At 35.3% G+C, this 19294-nt stretch overlaps 5 protein-coding genes across 11 annotated transcripts in view; 2 read left to right on the top strand and 3 right to left on the bottom strand.

Annotated features, from left to right (window-relative positions):
* Positions 1–19294, top strand: part of LOC111188756 (zinc finger protein 665-like) — a 427711-nt gene that overhangs the window by 140825 nt on the left and 267592 nt on the right. The window lies entirely within an intron of this gene.
* The window catches only part of LOC111197522 (zinc finger protein 271-like), a 205030-nt gene that overhangs the window by 8265 nt on the left and 177471 nt on the right, over positions 1–19294 (top strand). The window lies entirely within an intron of this gene.
* The window catches only part of LOC111190406 (zinc finger protein 484-like), a 263398-nt gene that overhangs the window by 126735 nt on the left and 117369 nt on the right, over positions 1–19294 (bottom strand). The window lies entirely within an intron of this gene.
* The window catches only part of LOC125801409 (zinc finger protein 239-like), a 285147-nt gene that overhangs the window by 225004 nt on the left and 40849 nt on the right, over positions 1–19294 (bottom strand). The gene's annotated exons all lie outside the window — the stretch shown is intronic.
* Positions 918–19294, bottom strand: part of LOC111188587 (NACHT, LRR and PYD domains-containing protein 14-like) — a 252123-nt gene continuing 233746 nt past the window's right edge. For all 3 annotated transcript variants that reach the window (XM_049477161.1, XM_049477163.1, XM_049477162.1), the window contains exons 9-11: positions 8449–8622; positions 6611–6657; positions 918–1550 (exon numbers count right to left, since the gene is read on the bottom strand). In XM_049477161.1, coding sequence (XP_049333118.1) covers positions 967–1550; positions 6611–6657; positions 8449–8622 — 805 coding nt within the window. In that variant the 3' untranslated portion in view covers positions 918–966. The remainder of the gene's footprint in view (positions 1551–6610; positions 6658–8448; positions 8623–19294) is intronic.

The raw sequence follows: 19294 nt of genomic DNA, 5'->3' as shown, positions 1-19294 counted from the left end.
TTAATTTAATTCTCTTTGTTTTAATCATGTTTTAATCAATCATGCTTTATTCTTATTTTAGTTTTTATTTCCATTTTTACTGTTAATCTTTTACATGTTTTTTTTTTGTTTTATTTCTCTGTGTATTTTCTAATTTGTAAAGCACTTTGAATGACCGTTGTGTATGAAAGTTGCTATATAAATAAACTTGCCTTGCCTTGCCTTGCCTAAATATATGGCCAAAGTTCGCTGGCTGGTTCCCTGCCGATCTCTGTAGCTGCACTGTAGCATTAGCTTAAAGCTAACTTCTCTAATTTTTAGAGAAAAAAAATTAAAGCAAATTTTTCTCATTACAACTCTTTAACGATCTCGTAATTCAGAGGATCCAGTGATGTTTAGGAGATAAATGTACACAGAATAAAACGTAAAGGGGTCTGAACATATTTATTTACTACAGAATGTGACAGAGGGCAGTTTTTAAAAAGCTCATACATTTTCCTCATAGAGGAAAAATGCTTAGACATGGAAGCCGTACGAGGACTACAGAATGACGCAGGACTTCAGTGAACGGTACTGCAGCTTTGTTGAGGGACAGATGGTGTCATGGACAAGACAAAACAAGATGAGACAAGACAAGTAACTACAAGAAGCAAAAGAACAAAAAACAGAAATGTTAATTACACCACCAAGCTCAACTCCAACTTCCACCATAATCTGACCACACAAACCAAACACACAAAAAAATCATCAGACTCGTCTTCACCTTTCTTCATTTATTTAGCTTTATTAATATGAACCAATTTTACAATAAAATAAAACAATTAACAATAATAACCGTAGTGAATAAAGATAACAGTAATTAAAATAAAGGTTCTGGAAAAAAAATACAAAATCATCTATATAAAATATTTACATACTTATATTTATACACACCCTCCTACACACACGCACACACACACACACATCGAATCTCTGTTACACACAGGGTTATTCTATCTTACACAGACGCACTGAGGAGCCAGAATAAACCCAAAACCCTGCATAGAGGGGCTGAGTGAAGGTGGTGTGGAATGTGTGTAAGTGTGTGAGGGTGTGTGAGGGTGTGTGTGAGTGTGAGTGTGTATCAGAGGAGACTCTGTAGAAGGACAGAGTGCCGGAGGGACAGTCCACATACACTCCTACTCTCCTACAGCCGGAGGGAGGAGTGGAGAGTTCAGTTCTGGTTTTATTGTGATGAACAGAGTAACTGTTATCAGAGCAGAACAGACTCCAGGAGTTTATATTCCCTCCAAACCAACAGTCTGATCCTCTTCCTTTCCTGCTGATGGTTTTATAACTCAGAGCTACAGCAGCTCCTCCTCCTCCTCCGCTCCACTCAGCCTCCCAGTAACAGCGTCCAGTAACACCAGTAACTCTCTCTCTACTCAGAACCTGCGGACACCACCCATCAAATCTCTCTGGATGATCAGGATACGACTGCAGCTCCTCTCTAAACTCCACCCTCCTGTTCTCCTCACTCAGAGAGAGATTACACTGCGCTGTGTTCAGATCCAGAGTGAAATCACAGCCGTCTGAACACAAGAACACACACAGAGTGTATTTAGTGTGTGTGTAGTGTTATATTTAGTGTGTATGTGTGCAGTGTTATATTCAGTGTGTGTGTGTAGTGTTATATTTAGTGTGTAGTGTTATATTTAGTGTGTGTAGTGTTCTATTTAGTGTGTGTGTAATGATATATTTAGTGTGTAGTGTTATATTTAGTGTGTAGTGTTATATTTAGTGTGTGTAGTGATATATTTAGTGTGTGTAGTGTTATATTTAGTGTGTAGTGTTGTTATATTTAGTGTTATATTTAGTGTGTGTAGTGATATATGTAGTGTGTAGTGTTGTTATATTTAGTGTGTGTAGTGTTATATTTAGTGTGTAGTGTTGTTATATTTAGTGTTATATTTAGTGTGTGTAGTGATATATGTAGTGTGTAGTGTTGTTATATTTAGTGTGTGTAGTGTTATATTTAGTGTGTAGTGTTGTTATATTTAGTGTTATATTTAGTGTGTGTAGTGTTATATTTAGTGTGTGTAGTGTTATATTTAGTGTTTTATTTAGTGTGTGTAATGTTATATTTAGTGTGTGTAGTGTTATATTTAGTGTTATATTTAGTGTGTGTAGTGATATATTTAGTGTTATATTTAGTGTGTAGTGTTATATTTAGTGTGAAGTGTTATATTTGGTGTTATATTTAGTGTTATATTTAGTGTTATATTTAGTGTGTAGTGTTATATTTAGTGTTATATTTAGTGTGTAGTGTTATATTTAGTGTGTAGTGTTATATTTAGTGTGTGTAGTTGTTATATTTAGTGTGTAGTGTTATATTTAGTGTGTAGTGTTATATGTAGTGTGTAGTGATATATTTAGTGATATATTTAGTGTGTATTAGGGATGCGACGGTTCTCTGTATTTTATTGAATCGTTCGGTTTGGTCTGTTTGGTTTGATACACCCGGATGGACGGTGGTATTTGGGTGCGCACTAACAGAGTGAACAAACGCTCTCCCGCTGTACATGCCCCGCCCATAGCCAGGGGGAGGGGCTGCTGAGCGCGTGCTGGGGGACTGCGCCGTCACACTGTGAAGATTCACCAGCAGCTCATATAAGAGAAGAGTAATGTTATTTTATTCTCTATTCTCTTTATTGTTTATGTAAAAACTGGGTTTACAACACTGAATATAAATCAAGCAATCAACCATTATTTACACTGGAGGGGGAACCTCATTTACAATGCAGCTGAGCATTTACAGTTTAAAACAGATAAAATATATATAAAAAATAGAAATAAAAACTGACATTTACTCTACACGAATAAAATATATACGTAAAAAAGGAAAAATAGGAAATTTTAAAAAGATCATAAAAAAGACACATAAAAAGTAAAGAATTTATATCTTATGAATAAAGTAATAGTAATAGTAGTAGTGAAAAAAAGATAAAAATAATAAGATATTATAAAATTAATATTAATAAACTAAGAACATGGGAATCATGGGAGAAAAAAAAATATATATGATATAGTTATTTATATAAACTATTTTGATAAATAAAATAATACAAATAAATAAAATAAATAAGTAATATAAAATATAAACTCATTAAAAAAACTAATTGAAAACAACCACAGGCTTTCTGAATAAAAAGCCTGATAGTAATTAAAGTTTCAGTTTCAAAACATGGAAAGAGCTCACCAAAACCTCAAGCTATTATTTATATTTGACAATATTTAATTAACGTTTCCGCACTCAACTTATTTTAGTTAACTGAACTGAGTTTTATATTATTTGTAGTATCGCTCTGAATTCAGTTTCGAAAGAGAGAGAAAGAAAGAAAGAAAGAGAGAGAGAGTCAGAGAGACAGAGAGAGAGAAAGAAAGAGAGAGAGAGAGAGAGAGAGAGAGAGAGAGAGAGGGGAGAAGTGCATTTTGCCTGATGTCTCTCTTGGTTATATGACAGTGGTGTTTTTATATTGAGTTTTATATCACGGTTTTGCAGTTTAAACTACACTTGATCTGTCGTTATTTATAAAAACAATTTTTCTTTAAGAAAACAGAGGTAATTCCACGCCGTGTGCGCTGCCAAACTCCGCTACGTGTGCCTGCAGCTTTTTAGAGAGCTGGACGAGATTTTATTTAATGAATTAATATACTTTATATTTTAATAAATCTGCCCTGGTGATAAGAAACGAACGCTAACATATAGCTTTATATTTCTGTGTATTTCAAATGTTTGTGAAATAAAATAAATTCCTGTTCAGTCAAAGTGCTTTCCTCTTTTAATTTTTTGTTTCTAAAACTCCAGCATTTGAGTGAGAATAAGCATCTGTTAAAATTCTCAAACAGCAGAATGCCTATAACCATTGGCGTAGGAACCGGGGGGGATGGGTGGGACATGTCCCACCCAATATTAGAAACAGGTGGATTTGTCCCCCCAAAAATGATATTGTTTCGCTCAGCTCAGCTGTGCTATTAATGAGGAGACAGACCGGACCAATCACGGAGCCGGCTCAGGAATTAAGTTCCGCCTCTCAGTAAAAACAGCCAATCAGCTTGCTGTTTTTGCGGCGCGTGGAGGTGTCAGTATGTTGGTGGCGGGAAGCCCCTCCCTCGCTGTGAGATTTAGCAGCGGGATCGGCTGCAGCTGATTTTAAGATATGGATATACGGTGATTTTTTTCTAAAAGAAAGGTAATGGTATCTAATCATGTAAACTGTGATGATATGTTTCTGATAGCTGGTTAAAAATACACGTCTCTGAATCAGCACACAGATTAACCCCACTGTGATTAATAAACTGCAGCTGTGTTAGTGAGTTAACTTAACTTTGGAATTACCTTGATTGGGAGTCAAGATTAAAGAAAAAAAACTATATACGTAATGTTCAACTTGCCCTGTACCTGATCAGCTAATCACTATTTCATTTTTAAACTGTTTATTAATTTAGGATTGCAGTTAGCTAGAAGCTGGATGTAGAGGATAGACAGAATTTAGTACAACACTGGGTAATGTTGGTAGTTTAAAGCAGTTTCTTAACCCTGATCATCACTGCCCTAAAACTGTGTTTTCCATCAGATCCAACTGATCAGCTAATAAACAATCATTTATTGAGTTAACCTGTTAAAATCTCTTAGCCCCCTATGGATCCTAAATTAATCATTATGTATATCCAGCAGTTTATTAGACACATCATACCACCACTTACTTTATTAAAGTGCCTTTAAACAGAGGAAGCTGTAGAATATGCAGAACAGTGTTAATATGCAGTAGAATATGTAAGAACAGGGTTAAGAAACACTGATCTAACCTGACTTCTGTTCATATGTAGTTCACAGTAAGACCACATGTCCTGACGTTTATATTAACTTCTGACAAAAATCTCTAGAAAACGTAGTTACATTCTCTCAGTAGAAAGAAGTGTTCTCAGTAAAAACAAATTAAAAGCGCAGGAACCAAAGAAAATGTAAATATACAACAGAATTGACATACAATACATAATAATAATAACCAATACTGTTATATTATTTTAAATATTAGGTGATAACTGATCAGTTTTTACTATGTATATAATTCAGACATTGCATGCATAATTTTTTTTCTAACAACAGTAAATGTAATGTGGAGTAACATGTTTAGGTTGTAAAATCACCTTTTATTGGATGTAACTAATTATAAACAAAATACAGAAAACAATATATTATTTGTGATAAAAAATAATTCCACAAATGTTGTTCTAGGAAACTATAGGGTGGGCTTTGGTTCATATTCGCAAATGTGTCCCCCCCAATATCAAGCCCGCTCCTACGCCCTTGCCTATAACTGCTATATTAAGCTACAGTTATTAAGTCTGTGTACTGAACAGAAATTTAAATCCTTATAAATGTCAGATATAAATATAACTAATAATAACTTATAGTTACTGTGCAGATTTTAAGTATATTACATTTTATAGTTGATAGTTTTTTATATATTACTTCTATCGGAGCAAATCAGCTCTGAAGGCAAACGCTGAAGATTTGAGGACTAATTAAACAAAACTTTCTCAGCTGCGTGATCAGGGCCAGTGAACGCTAAACGGAGAAAAGGATATTTGAAGAGGCGCCGTCATCTTATACATCCGCTGTTCGGGACATTTTGGCTTCAGTGTTGAGTTTGATAATCAAGGTAAAAGACAGTCAGCAGATAAAGCACAGTGTGATTCAGTTACCTGTTTTTGACTAATGGTAAGAATAAGTGCTCCTTTTTTATAATAGATATTGTGATTTGAATTAATCTGTGACTTTATTAATTGGCTCTAAAAGTGTGAGTAGGAGCACCTTTGATTTGAAATAGAAAGGGCTAAAAACGTGCTGCATGTTGGAGCTAGATAATATTGATATATATCAAAACAGAACCGAAACCGTGACCCAAGAACCGCGATACAAACCAAACCGTGGCCACAATGTACTGTTGCATCCCTAGTGTGTAGTGTTATATTTAGTGTGTGTAGTGTTATATTTAGTGTGTTTGTAGTGTTATATTTAGAGTGTGTAGTGTTATATTTAGTGTGTGTAGTGTTATATTTAGTGTGTGTAGTGTTATATTTAGTGTGTTTGTAGTGTTATATTTAGAGTGTGTAGTGTTATATTTAGTGTGTGTAGTGTTATATTTAGAGTGTGTAGTGTTATATTTAGAGTGTGTAGTGTTATATTTAGTGTGTGTGTAGTGTTATATTTTTTATGTGTGTGTAGTGTTTGTGTGTATTGTGTGTATGTAGTATATGCGTGTGTGGTGTTTGTATATAGTGTATGTATGTGTATGTAGTGTGTTTGTATTGGGTGTATATAGTGTGTGTGTATTTGGGTGTGTATGTAGTGTGTGTAGTGTTTGTGTGTATTGTTTCTATGTAGTGTTTGTGTGTAGTGTGTTTGTGTGTAGTGTGTTTGTGTGTTTGTTTGTATGTAGAGGGTATGTGCCTGCATGTGTGAGTGTTCGTGTTTGTACTTTGTGTGTGTGTAGTGTTATATTTAGTGTGTGTAGTGTTTGTATGTAGTGTATGTGTGTGTAGTGTGTGTGTGTAGTGTGTGTATGCGAGTGTGTGTGTAACTTACATTTGTTTAATCCAGGTTTGATTCTGATCTTCCCTCCATGTTCCACTCTAAACACACACACACACACACAGATCAGCACAGTGTGAGATTTTTAGAAACTGATTTATAAAGAAATACTTTGTGTGAAAACGAGTGAACATTTGAGAGAGCGGAAATTAGTGACCTCATGTGGTAAAGTACAGAACTGCAATGCACACTGCATAAAATCAGATTAAAAACGGAAGATTAAGGAAGATTAACTCTTACTTCTCTAAATATATTTTTTGTCTGCATGTATAAAGTTTTAATACTTGCAGTATCTTATTCTGCTTTATATGCACAATATGTAGTATTATTTTTATTAGAGCTTTTATTCACAAATTGAGAAAACATGTCACAGTGGTTAAAGTTCCCAGGAGTGAGTGAGCTACAGAAATTACTCCAAAAGGGCATGAACAACTCATCAAGGAAGAACCCAGAACAACATTTAAAGAACTGCAGGATCTCACTCACCTCAGTTAAGATCAGTGTTAATGATTCAATAATAAGAAAGAAACTGGGTGAAAATGATCTCCTAGATAAGATCAAATGGTTTCTTGTGGGCTTGCAGAAAAGGGTTAAACTTTACTAAAGTATGTTTTTTGCATTCATATTCATACCTGAGTGTACTCCTGTCACAAAAACTGTTTTTATTGGACCATACATTTTTCAAGGAATTATTGTGCAAAAATTATTTTATCATGATTTAAAAATAATTTTATGTCACCGGTCATTAGAAAACTTCAAAAATTTAAAATGTAACAAAGGCACCATTTTTAAATAAAGCCAATAAACCAACTCAATCACGTTAATGGGATCTCTTTAGAAATTAAGGGCTCTCTTTTAGTGATCTGTAGGTGAGCTGTCAGCCGTGCACCATGCAGCTTGATTTAGGGTGTGTCACTGTGTCTTTACGATAGGAAAAGTTGCTCCAAAGAGGCTCAAAATGTGCAAAAAGCATGTATCGTAAAATAAACCAATCACCATGTCATTTGCCATTCCCTTTAAGAGCCAGGCGCGGTCTGACTTTGGCGTATTGCTATTTAAATGGCGCAGCTACCTGGAATTGACCAATGTTTTTCATCGGCGTAGATATATTCAAAATCACCGTTGCTGTTTAAACAAGACAGGTGAAGAGCATGAAAATACACTGTTGGTGGGAGTAAGATAGCAATAAGCATCAAGACCACCTTGCACAGGGTGTAGGTTAGGTCCCTAAGTGTACAGAAAGGATTCTGGTTTTGTAGTCACTGATTATTTTCACCATAAAGACATGGGCTGGTTGCTGGGGTGCTTGACTCTCAGTGTGTATAAAGTTAGTGGGGATCAGTTTTAATCTGGTAACTTTTCTCCTGACTCGATGCTCAGGGCAGCTCTCCATCACTGACTCCATGACCAGAACCAGCTAAACTTTTCCACCTGTTCTGGAGTTAAAACTAAACCTTGGTTCTTTTTACCAACAGAAAGATGAGCCAAAACAGAATTACAGCGAAGTACTTGGCATTCAGTGCAGATAGCTTGGACATAACAAATTAACAGTGGCTGTGTAAACAAAAATAAGACAGAATGACAGAATGAAGGTTACATGCAGCTCCACCGTGTTTACCTGGTGACTACAACTAGATTTACTACAGGTCCCACAATGCAATGTGTCACAGCATTAACCCCTAACTTTCTCAACACTTTGCTTTCCTGTGAGGCACAGCACATACACAGGAAAGAGCACAACAGGCAATATGGAGAGTGACAAAAATGTACAACATGTACAACAATATTTATCTTACAATAAGTTGATAACATAATTATTAGTTCAGACCTACCCGAGTTTCTCCAGTTTGCAGTGTGGATCCTCCAGTCTGGCAGAAAGCAGCTTCACTCCTGACTCTCCTGGGTGGTTGTAGGTCAAATCCAGCTCTTTCAGGTGGGAGGGGTTTGAAATTAGAGCTGAAGCCAGAGAACAACAGCCTTTATCTGTGATCATACAACCAGATAATCTGCAGACAGAGCAAGAGAATGTGTGAGTGAGTGACAGAAAACAAGAAAGAAAGACAACATAGCAGACTGAGGAAGATAATGCACTTTGATATTAGTCTCTTTTTTACAAAATAACACTAAAAAATCTGAAAAAATATCTATAGAAAACTAAAGTTTCTTAACACAGTTGACACGGATTAACATGAAACCCAAACCTCAACAGTAAGCATCTCTGTGAAAACGGCATTAGCACTGATGTGGACCAAAGAATTGAGCTCATATTAACTTTTGCTAAAATTGTTTTTGCTCGTGCATCACAATTTTGTAATCAATGTGTGATATATCTCAAATGGTCATTCAAGTGGGAGATTCTTTAGATGACTGCAGAAGACTCGTATTTGTTTGTTATACTCTGACTTTCGTTAAACACTTTCTTATGTGTGATTTGTTATCCTCAGAGGTGGAAAAAGTACTGAAAAATTGTAATTAAGTTAAAGTACCTTTACGTTGCTAAAATTCTATTCAAGTAAAAGTACCCATCTAAAAATCTACTTGAGTAAAAGTACTCAATTTAAAATGTACTTTGAGTAAAAGTTACATAGTTACTTTAAATTGTTTGATGTAAAAAAAAATACAAATCATAAATTAAATAATTATTAAGTGAAATAATTTGGATCTTTCAGTCAGTATTTGTTCAGACCACCCCATAAAACAGTTTTAAAAACAAGTGGCATTTTTTCAGTCATATAAGTGACTATAAGATCTGGGAATTAACGACCTGTCCCCCCGTGAAATCCTTGACAGACACAGAAAACCCATGAGGAAATTTAGAATGGTCTACTGGAGAAAATGTTCAGGGTAACGCTCAAGTTATGACAATTAGGAAGTAAAAAGGCATCTGTATTATGCTTCTTAATCAAATTCTCATTACTGAAACAGTGCATCTCATTACCGCAACAGGTATTGAAATGTAGCAGTAAGTGAGAATTCAGTTGCGGAGGATGAGTGACTTTAAACTTTTATGCTAACTGTAAAGGCACCATGAGGGCTGGATACATTTTCAATTACAGTGTCCATTTAGACCTTAATATACTATATTATAATCAAAAATACAAACTGTAACTTCAAACTGTAGGCTCAAAACTTATATCGATATATCGGTAATGACAATGAAAAAGTTGTGCAGACAAGTTGATGAGCAATCTTTTAACTTTTATCCAGAAACATATGAGAAGAACTGCTTACATGGTAGCCATCTTGAGTGTCATGGCCAATGTCTTCCCTAATGTTAAAAAAGCCTTGAAAATTTAAGTTCCTTGTGGATTTAAACAATGACTGAAAATTGTTGCGGAGGATGAGAAAATTAGTGTTGGACACATTCCTTTTCTTTATTAATTTTATTGTTTTTACTTATCAATGTAAAATCGTTTGTTTATTTACTAAAAGTCTTTATAGTATGAAATGCATTTAAGTTTTTTTGTTTTTTAATGTTTAAATATTACAATTACCAAACAGTGTACCGAAATTCTGATACGGACATGTTGAGGAAATGAGAATTTTACTCTAAAATGTAAAAAATTACAAAAATGATATTTATAATGTTCATTTTTAAACATGTGCAAGATAGACCAAAGGACGTTGTTTATGATTCTATATTTTTTATTTTGTTAATATTTACTTGTTTATTAAAATTCCTCATGCCACCTCATCCATCCATCCATCCATTACGCGCAAATACACACGCACCCGCAAATATACTAATGCACGCACATTAATCCGTTCACAAAATCCCATAAAAATCACAAGGAACCACTTAGCAATAACTTAATGCATGCAACGTCTCAATGTCATAACATGTATGTCACACCAAAACACTTTTTGTCTTATGTTATGTCTCTTCTACTTTGTTTGCATTTAATCACTCCTTTCTGTACTATATCTTTGCACACTCATATCATATCACTGATAACCATTATTAATCCGTACATCACAACATGTCTTCACTTAAATTTAAACCCTAGAACATTTGTGGTATTGGGACAAAGATTAAGCAAGCCAAGGTACTAAACCTTCTCACTTCACTAAAGGCAGACATTTGTTTACTACAAGAAACACATCTATCAGAAACAAATCATCATAAGCTCAGATCACCACAATTCACCCATATATTCTCAGCCTACTATAACTCCAAACAAAGAGGAGTATCAATACTAATAAACAAAAAAATCCCTTTCACACATAACACCACTATATCCGACACAGGTAGATACATCATAATTAACATCAACATCAGCAACACACCCTTAACAATAGCAAGTTTGTATGGCCCCAACATTTAGAACCCATCCTTCTTTCATGAGTTTTTCAACCATATAAACAATATATCAGATTCCACCATTATAATTGGAGGTGACTTTAATTCAATCATTGACCCGTGTATAGACAGATTAACTATGGCACACAATACACGTTACTGGCATTCAACAGATATCATTAAACAATACATGACAGACTTAGGGCTCAGCGATGGTTGGCACCTCAAAAACCCAAACACTAAAGAATTTTCTTTCTGTTCTCCAGCCTACCACTCATATTCTCGCATTGACTATTTTTTAAACAGCAATTCTATTATAACTAATATATCAGAAATAAAATATCACCCTATAATAATCAGTGACCATGCTCCAGTTTCACTTATATGGAACATAAATCCACTACATAAAACTTTCAGCTGGCGACTAAATACCTCGTTACTTACAGACCCAGAATTTGACAGCTACATCAAAAAAGAGTGGGCATCTTTCCTAGAAATAAATGATTCTCCAGAAACCACACCAACAATACTATGGGAAACTGGGAAAGCAGTACTATGAGGCAAAATCATCTCTTACTCTTCCTGTAAGAAGAAGAAAGATACGGAAAATGAGGCTAATCTACAACATCAGGGAATTGTCAAATGAAATGATAAAAAAAACATCAGATAAAATAAAAATATATAAAATAGAGTTAAAAGAATGCGAATTACAGGATAATGAACTTATAAACAAGAGGACTCAAGTTTTAATACAACGACTAAGATATAAACAATTTAATCACAACAACAAATCTGGTAAATTCTTAGCTAACCAAGTAAAACATATTTGGGAAATTCTATAAAAATCTATACTCACCAGAACACGATCCAGACCCAATAGATATTCACACTTTCCTCAATAATATACACCTACCCAAACTAACTGAAGAACAAAAAAGCATATTAGAAAAGCCAATAACATCAGAAGAACTCCATAAAGCCCTCCGTAAGATGCCTAATAACAAAGCACCAGGACCAGATGGCTTTCCCGCAGAATTCTACAAGCACTTCTGGTCAATATTTGGCCCAATGTTCAGTAGAGTAACAGCAGAAATTAAACTCAATAAGAGATTACCAACAGAAATGAATACAGCTACAATATCACTCCATCTTAAACCTACAAAGATTCTACCTTACCATCCAGCTACCATCCACTGTCATTAATTAACACAGACACAAAGCTAATAAGTAAGACATTAGCTACCAGACTGGAAACGGTTATCCCATCCCTCATACATCCTGATCAGACCGGCTTCATCAAAGGCAGACAATCAGTTACCAACATGCGCAGACTACTCAATCTGATACATCACACAACAGTCCATAAGTCAAAAACTGCAATAGTCACTTTAGATGCAGAGAAGGCTTTCGATAAGGTTAATTGGAAATTCCTTTTCACTACACTACATTAACTAGGTTTTGGAGAATCACTTATAGAATGGATTAAAACTCTCTACACTTCACCCAAAGCCACAGTAAATACTAACAGACTAATATCACAGAATTTCACACTGCACAGAGCAGTGTGGGGCATGTTACTTTGAAAAAGTAATTAGTTATAGTTACTAGTTACTTCTCCAAAAAAATAACTGAGTTACTAAAATATATATGAATTAATAAATTTAATATTTTAATAAATTTGCCCTGGTGATAAGAAACGAATGCTAACATATAGCTTTAGATTTCTGTGTATTTCAAATGTTTTAAGTTTTATATAATTGACGGGCAGCACAAGACGCCAGGGTGACAACATGTTTTATTTTTCAGATATAAAAGTGAAATTCAGTTAAATAATAGCAAAGTGAAATAAAATACATTTATGTTCAGTCAAAGTGCTTTTCTCTTTTAATTTTCCATTTCATATTTTGGAGCACAGGGCGCAGGGTGATAAATCGCGCAAAGCTTTTTTCCGCCGCCAAGATAGAAACACGCCAGAAATTTACCTGAACACACCTCATTTCCAGACCTCCATGCCCATCGGCCTTAATATATTCCAAAAGTCCAAGGCTATTTTAAGGATGCGTGCAAGGCGTAAAAATAGACTGTTGAGGGGTGGCAATGCACCACGCTACACGCCTTGCGCGGGGTGAACATAGGGCCCTTTGTCTGTGTACGCGAAGTTAAAAAAAAAAGTTCATTCAGCTGCTAAAGTAACGTGCAGTAACGGGGTGTCGGAAAAGGTAACGGCGTTATAGTTACAGTCATTGTAATTAGTTAGATTACTCGTTACTGAAAAAAGTAACGGCGTAAGTAACGCAGTTTATTTTAACGCCGTTACTACCATCACTGGCACAGAGGAACTAGGCAAGGATCTCTCTCTCCTCTGCTGTTCTCTGTTTTCATATAACCATTAGCAGCAGCTATACGACAATGCCCAAATATCAAAGGTATCCATACCCACACTACCGAACAAAAATCAGCCTTTATGCAGATGATATTCTACTATTTCTACAAAACCCACTCTCCTCAATTCCTCAGACTACACAAATAATTAAAACATTCTCTAAAATCTCAGATTATTCCATTAACTGGTCTAAATCCACCGTTCTACCATTTAACATGAACTTATCAGACACAGCAGTTCAGTCACTCCCTATCCCTATGTGCACTGAACACATCACATACCTGGGCATTAAAGTTTCCACCCAGCTGTCTGAGCTGCACACACTTAATTTTAGACCACTACTCACAACCATCAACAATGATATCCAACGCTGGATGAACCTACCACTATCCTACCAATATCCACAATCAAAATGACAATGTTACCTAAATTAAACTACCTCTTCTCAAGGATTCCCATCCAACCTACACCTACCTGGTTTAAAACCTTAAACACAATCATCTCTAAATTCTACTGGAAAAATAAACCACCCAGAATCAAATTAATCACATTACAAAAACAAAGAACTCAGGGAGGCATAGAAGCTCCAAATTTCCAACAATACCTCTCTGCAAACCAATTAAAGTACATTATTAAATGGATAAAACCAAATGAAACTGATGAAATATGGAGAGAAGTAGAACAAACATCAATTAATGAAATACAAATCTCAGACTTACCATTTATTAGCACAACAATCAATCGCCACCCTTGTTTCAAAAACCCAATGATACCATCAACTCTAACAGCTTGGTGGAAAATTCACGAGAAAACAAACATTAGACTTGCACCCACTAAATACTCACCCATATGGCACCACCCTGTCTTCCCCACCACCAAAAAAACCCCAAAACCACAAAAATGGAAAGAAAAAAAGGTATTAAACATTTACACCACGTTCTACACAACAATAACTCGGCTACTTTCTCACATCTAACCCAGAAATATAGCATTGAGAGGAACCAGTTTTTGGAACATCTCCAACGTAGACCTATGTTAAACTCAAAAATCAAAGATTATGCAATACTAGAACTTTCACCAATTTCAGAATTCCTCAATATCTCTTCTTCAGATAAAATTCTATCCAAAATATATAGGCTTTTATTCAAATTAGACCAAAAAGTCGCTATCCCAATAAAAAAATGGAAAGAAGATATCTTAATTACCCCAATGCTGATTTCTGGAGAAACATTATGGAAAACACATTTACCATGACTAACAATACTAACCTCCACCTTATACAATATAAAGTAATTCACAGGGTTCACTACACTAAGCAAAACATAACATACTGCACGTAGGCATAAATGTTGACACATTATTCAAACATTTAATAGTCTGTGTATGACCTTATTGTCATATTTTAGATAATGTTTTTTTATTTTTGCCTTATGTCTACAGTGTTATTCACGAAAACACAGATCATTTCCATCTTGGTATGGAAACTGTCCATGTTCGGTTCTAGCTGTAAAAACGAATACCAGCGTATGCAGTTAGAAATGCAAATGAGAAGGAAGCACTAAGAGGAAGAATACAAGAACTGGAACACCATAAAAGTAATTTTAAAATGCAGTGTTTTTTTTTTTGCAAACATGAGAAATGAATATGCACGTTCTGGCTGTTTAAATGAGCAAAATCTGTTCAGAATGATGTTGAAGAAGACCTATTATTTAAAAAAATAAACTGTATTAAGAACAGATTTCCAAAAGATTAAAACACCAACAATGCGAAATGATCCACAAAAATGATATCTGAATGACCCTCCTCTAATCTAATATCATTTAACATGGTTTAGGAATATAAATTACTTTCTTAATAAACAAACATTTTAATATTTAGCATATAGCCTGTCCAAAAACTCAAAAATGGCTGTTCCCTGCACACTCATTAAACCAAATTAACAATAATTCATAATTAATTTATTTATAATTACTTAATAATTATTATAATTTATAAATATATAATTAACAATGTTTAAGAATATAAAATACTTTGTGAACAAACATTTTTTTTAAGCACATAACCTTATTTTATAGCCTTTATCTTAAGCTTATAGCACTCTGCGCTCAACACACTCTACGAAGCCAACACACGTGTTGTTTCTATCAACAACTAACTTGAATTAGCTCCATACCTCTGACTGTCCTTCGCATTGGACCAAATTTAGCTCACCTGTTTCTCCTCACTTCAGAAGACTCCATTTTGTTGGCTATTTAGCTACACACAGCTCTGCAAGACAAGTGCGTAATGCGGAGTGGAGGAGCGCATGTGTGAGTTCTTTCATTGTTTTCTATTTGGTTTAATTTGTATATATACACATTGTTATGTCCTCCCTCTGCACAGTGACCTCAGTTATCAGAGGTTTGTATTAATATGATTAAAGTCTTAATGGTCCTCCGAAGAGGGGGGGTGGTGGCGGGCAAAAAAAAAAAATGTTAGGAATCAAAATCAAAAATTGAATATGTTACAAATGAGAAGTTCAAAAGAGAAAAAAAATATAACAAATATATATGTTTAAATATACTTGGTTACTTTATTATCCTTTACAGTTATTTGAAAATTATTTCAGTTTGGATTGTGTCAGTCTTTGCTTTTATTTTTGTGTTTTTGTGAATGTTCTGTAGATTTTTTTGGATTTTGCTGTTAAAGACTTTTGCTTCTGGAATCTCTCCTTTGCTTTTGCTTTAGTTTTTTGCTTCTGAGTTTTGGCACACTTTTCACGGGTGGGCGGGGCTAAGAAGAAGGTCCCTTGAATCTCCATTGGTCAGCTGGTTCTGGACTGACGGGTTCCCTGAACCCTCGTCTGAGACTGACCACGCCCACCCCACCAGTTTCAAGCATCCTTCCAAAAACGGAGAGCGAACAGCTTTCAGTGCACAGCAGCAGCTGCAGATACTTTAACAATTAAACATCATACAAACGTTCTGTTCAATGTTATATTATGTTATATTATTCTCTGTTTCACTCCATTAAAAAGCTCACATTAGCGAGATGTGCTAAATATTAATGCACAAAGTATGATAGTTAACTAGTCAGTGAGCTAGTGAGTTACCTAGTTACCTATTCAGTGAACTAGTGAGTTAGCTAGTTACCTACTTTGTGCATGAAAATTTTGCCTTCTTCTAAGCCCCGCCCACCTGTGAAACGTGAGCCAAAACTCAGAAGAAAAAAACTAAAGCAGAAGCAAAGGAGAGATTCCAGAAGCAAAAGTCTTTAACAGCAAAATCCAAAAAAATCCACAAAAAAATCACAAAAACATTTGCTATATATTTTTTCTCTTCTGAATTTGCAACATACAATTTTTGCTTTTGATTCCTAACATTTTGATTGTGGATTTTATTTTTTTGTGAAAAACTTTTGGCACAAACGGAGAGAGAGAGAGAAACAAATGGAAAGAGACAAAAACAAACAGAGAGATGAAGAGAGAGCAACAAAGCTCTCTATCCAGGTCTGAGCAGGAAGTCTGAACCGGATTGTTACAGCTGGACACCGCATTAAAGCGCTTCAGTCGTTTAACCAGAGAAGAAATAACGGCAGATAACAGCAGAAGTTGGGGTCAAACTTGGTGCCAAAATAAAACTTGGGTTTAAAAAATAGTAACACGTTACTGATTACAACTTAACAGCATATGTTAATAATTTAAAATAATTTAATTATTTAATAATTAAAATAAAAAATCACTGAAACACATTTAAAACTGATTTTCAGATTTTCACACGTCTTTCTTCCTATATTACACAAAACTAATCTGAAAATGTAAGAATAAATCACAAGCACAAATGATTTTACAATGTCTTCAATGTTTAAATAACACATTTTAGTGATTTTCTAAATGTAACATGTAATATGCTGTTACTTTTGTACATGCCACATTTAATATTTTTGAATTGATTAAGAAATATAATCAGATTATTCATGACAATATTTGAGATTAACTGCAATTACATTTGTTCTTCTTAAGACAATTTTTTATAGTGGATATTTAAATGTAAATAAAAGAATGAATGTAAGAAATGTAAAATGCAATTATTAATGGTGTCATTTAAAATACTATTATATACTTGTATTTTTGAGGGGAGATAAAGCTAACGTGGGGCGCTGGAATAAAGAATGCATGGTGAGTAGGATTGGACTGTTTGTTGAAGTGTTTGTTATTGCACACATGCTTATTATAGGGAAAATACCTTTTTAAGATTTAAATGGCCTGGTTGAAATATGTAACCGCCAGTATTCAGTAATATGTACACTGTCCCTTTAAGAGCTCCTTACACTAGGTGTACTGCCCTTTTACGTGTATAACTATGCTGAGAGCGTAGAGAACCAGAGTGTGTGCTGTGCTTTACCACAGAGAATGCTGGACCTAGCTTCTTTCTTTTATTAATTTTTTTCTGCAAGTAACAACATATATGTGGTGCCTTTAACTCATGCATGAACTATGTTGTTTGTCTTTTTTGATGCAGACATTTTACATTTCCTAGCATACATGCATACATACATAAAAGTTAAAAGAATAAAAGGAAATGAGCATAAAATAGTACAATTACTCTTTTTTGTATTTAGTCTGTAGATGCAGTACCATGAGAAATTAAAGGGCATGGAAAAGAGCAGGGAGAGATGTTTAGGGCTCCTCCCCTTTGCCAATCTGGAAAGAACATCCTGCTCAGACTAACCTTGCACATCCTTCTGTGTAATTTAGTTTATTAGTGTGATTGCAGTAGGTAATCACAGTACTGTTCTTCTTAAGTCTTATTCTTCTTCATATTAGTGTGATTGCAGTATGCAATCACAGTATTGTTCTTCTTAAGTCTTATTCTTTTTATTTTATTTTTATTCAAAAGTTTGGACACCCCAGAGCCCCAGTACTGTGTGTAATGGAGCCATGGGTCAAAAGTTTGGACACCCCAGAGCCCCAGTACTGTGTGTAATGGAGCAACTGGTCAAAAGTTTGGGTACCCCGGTCAGCTCTGCAATCACACTCGCAGTTTCTGCAGGAACTGCAATCTAGTTATTATTATTCCACCTGTTTTGTGTCCGGTTAACTAGTGCCGCAGTTTTCAAGATATCGACTTCGTTCAAAAGACAAAACGTGCGTCCTTATCGGGAATGGTGGGCTTGTATACAGCTTTCCGATCGAACTTACGTTTTTCGTAAAAACTTCGTAAGTGTACGCTTTTTTGCCCATTGAAAATGAATGGGCAGAATTTTGCACGCCCGTGTACATCACAATTTTTGAGATACGAAGATGAAACCAATTGAGGACCTGTAGAACTTATTGAGCTCTTTCCGAAAATGTGCGTCACGAAACGTTACGGCGTACGGATTTAGTACGATTGTCAGATTGATTCTGTAGGAACTGCAATCTAGTTCCACCTGTATTTTGTCCGGCTAAGTAGTGCCGCAATTTTCGAGATATCGACTTCGTTCAAAAAACAAAACGTGCGTCCATATCGGGAATGGTGTGCTTGTATGTAGCTTTCCGATCAGGTTTTTCGTAAAAACTTCGTAAATGTGCGCTTATTTGCCCACTGACAATGAATGGGGAGAGATTTGCACGCCTGTGTATGTCACAATTTTTGAAATACGAACACAAACAGAAGAGAACCTATAGAACTTATTGAGTTCTTTCCGAAAATATGCTGCACGAAACGTTACGATGTACGGTTTTCGTACAATTGTTGTACGAAGTGGCCCAATAGGAATGAATAGGGCCCATCGAAGGACGGCAGCTCGATCTCCAGTACTGTGTGTATGGAGCAGCTATAGGATAAAACAGTATCAGGTCAAAAGTTTGGACACCCCGGCCCCCCAGTACTGTGTGTAATGGAGCTACTGGTCAAAAGTGTGGACACCCCGGCCCCCCAGTACTGTGTGTAATGGAGCTCCTGGTCAAAAGGTGGACACCCCGGCCCCCCAGTACTATGTTTAATGGAGCTACTGGTCAAAAGTTTGGACACCC

This window comes from Astyanax mexicanus, chromosome 4 (assembly GCF_023375975.1).
Source record: "Astyanax mexicanus isolate ESR-SI-001 chromosome 4, AstMex3_surface, whole genome shotgun sequence".
Lineage (NCBI taxonomy): Eukaryota > Metazoa > Chordata > Actinopteri > Characiformes > Acestrorhamphidae > Astyanax > Astyanax mexicanus.
Note: the sequence above shows the minus strand (reverse complement) of the source record. Positions and strands in the feature narration are given on the sequence as shown.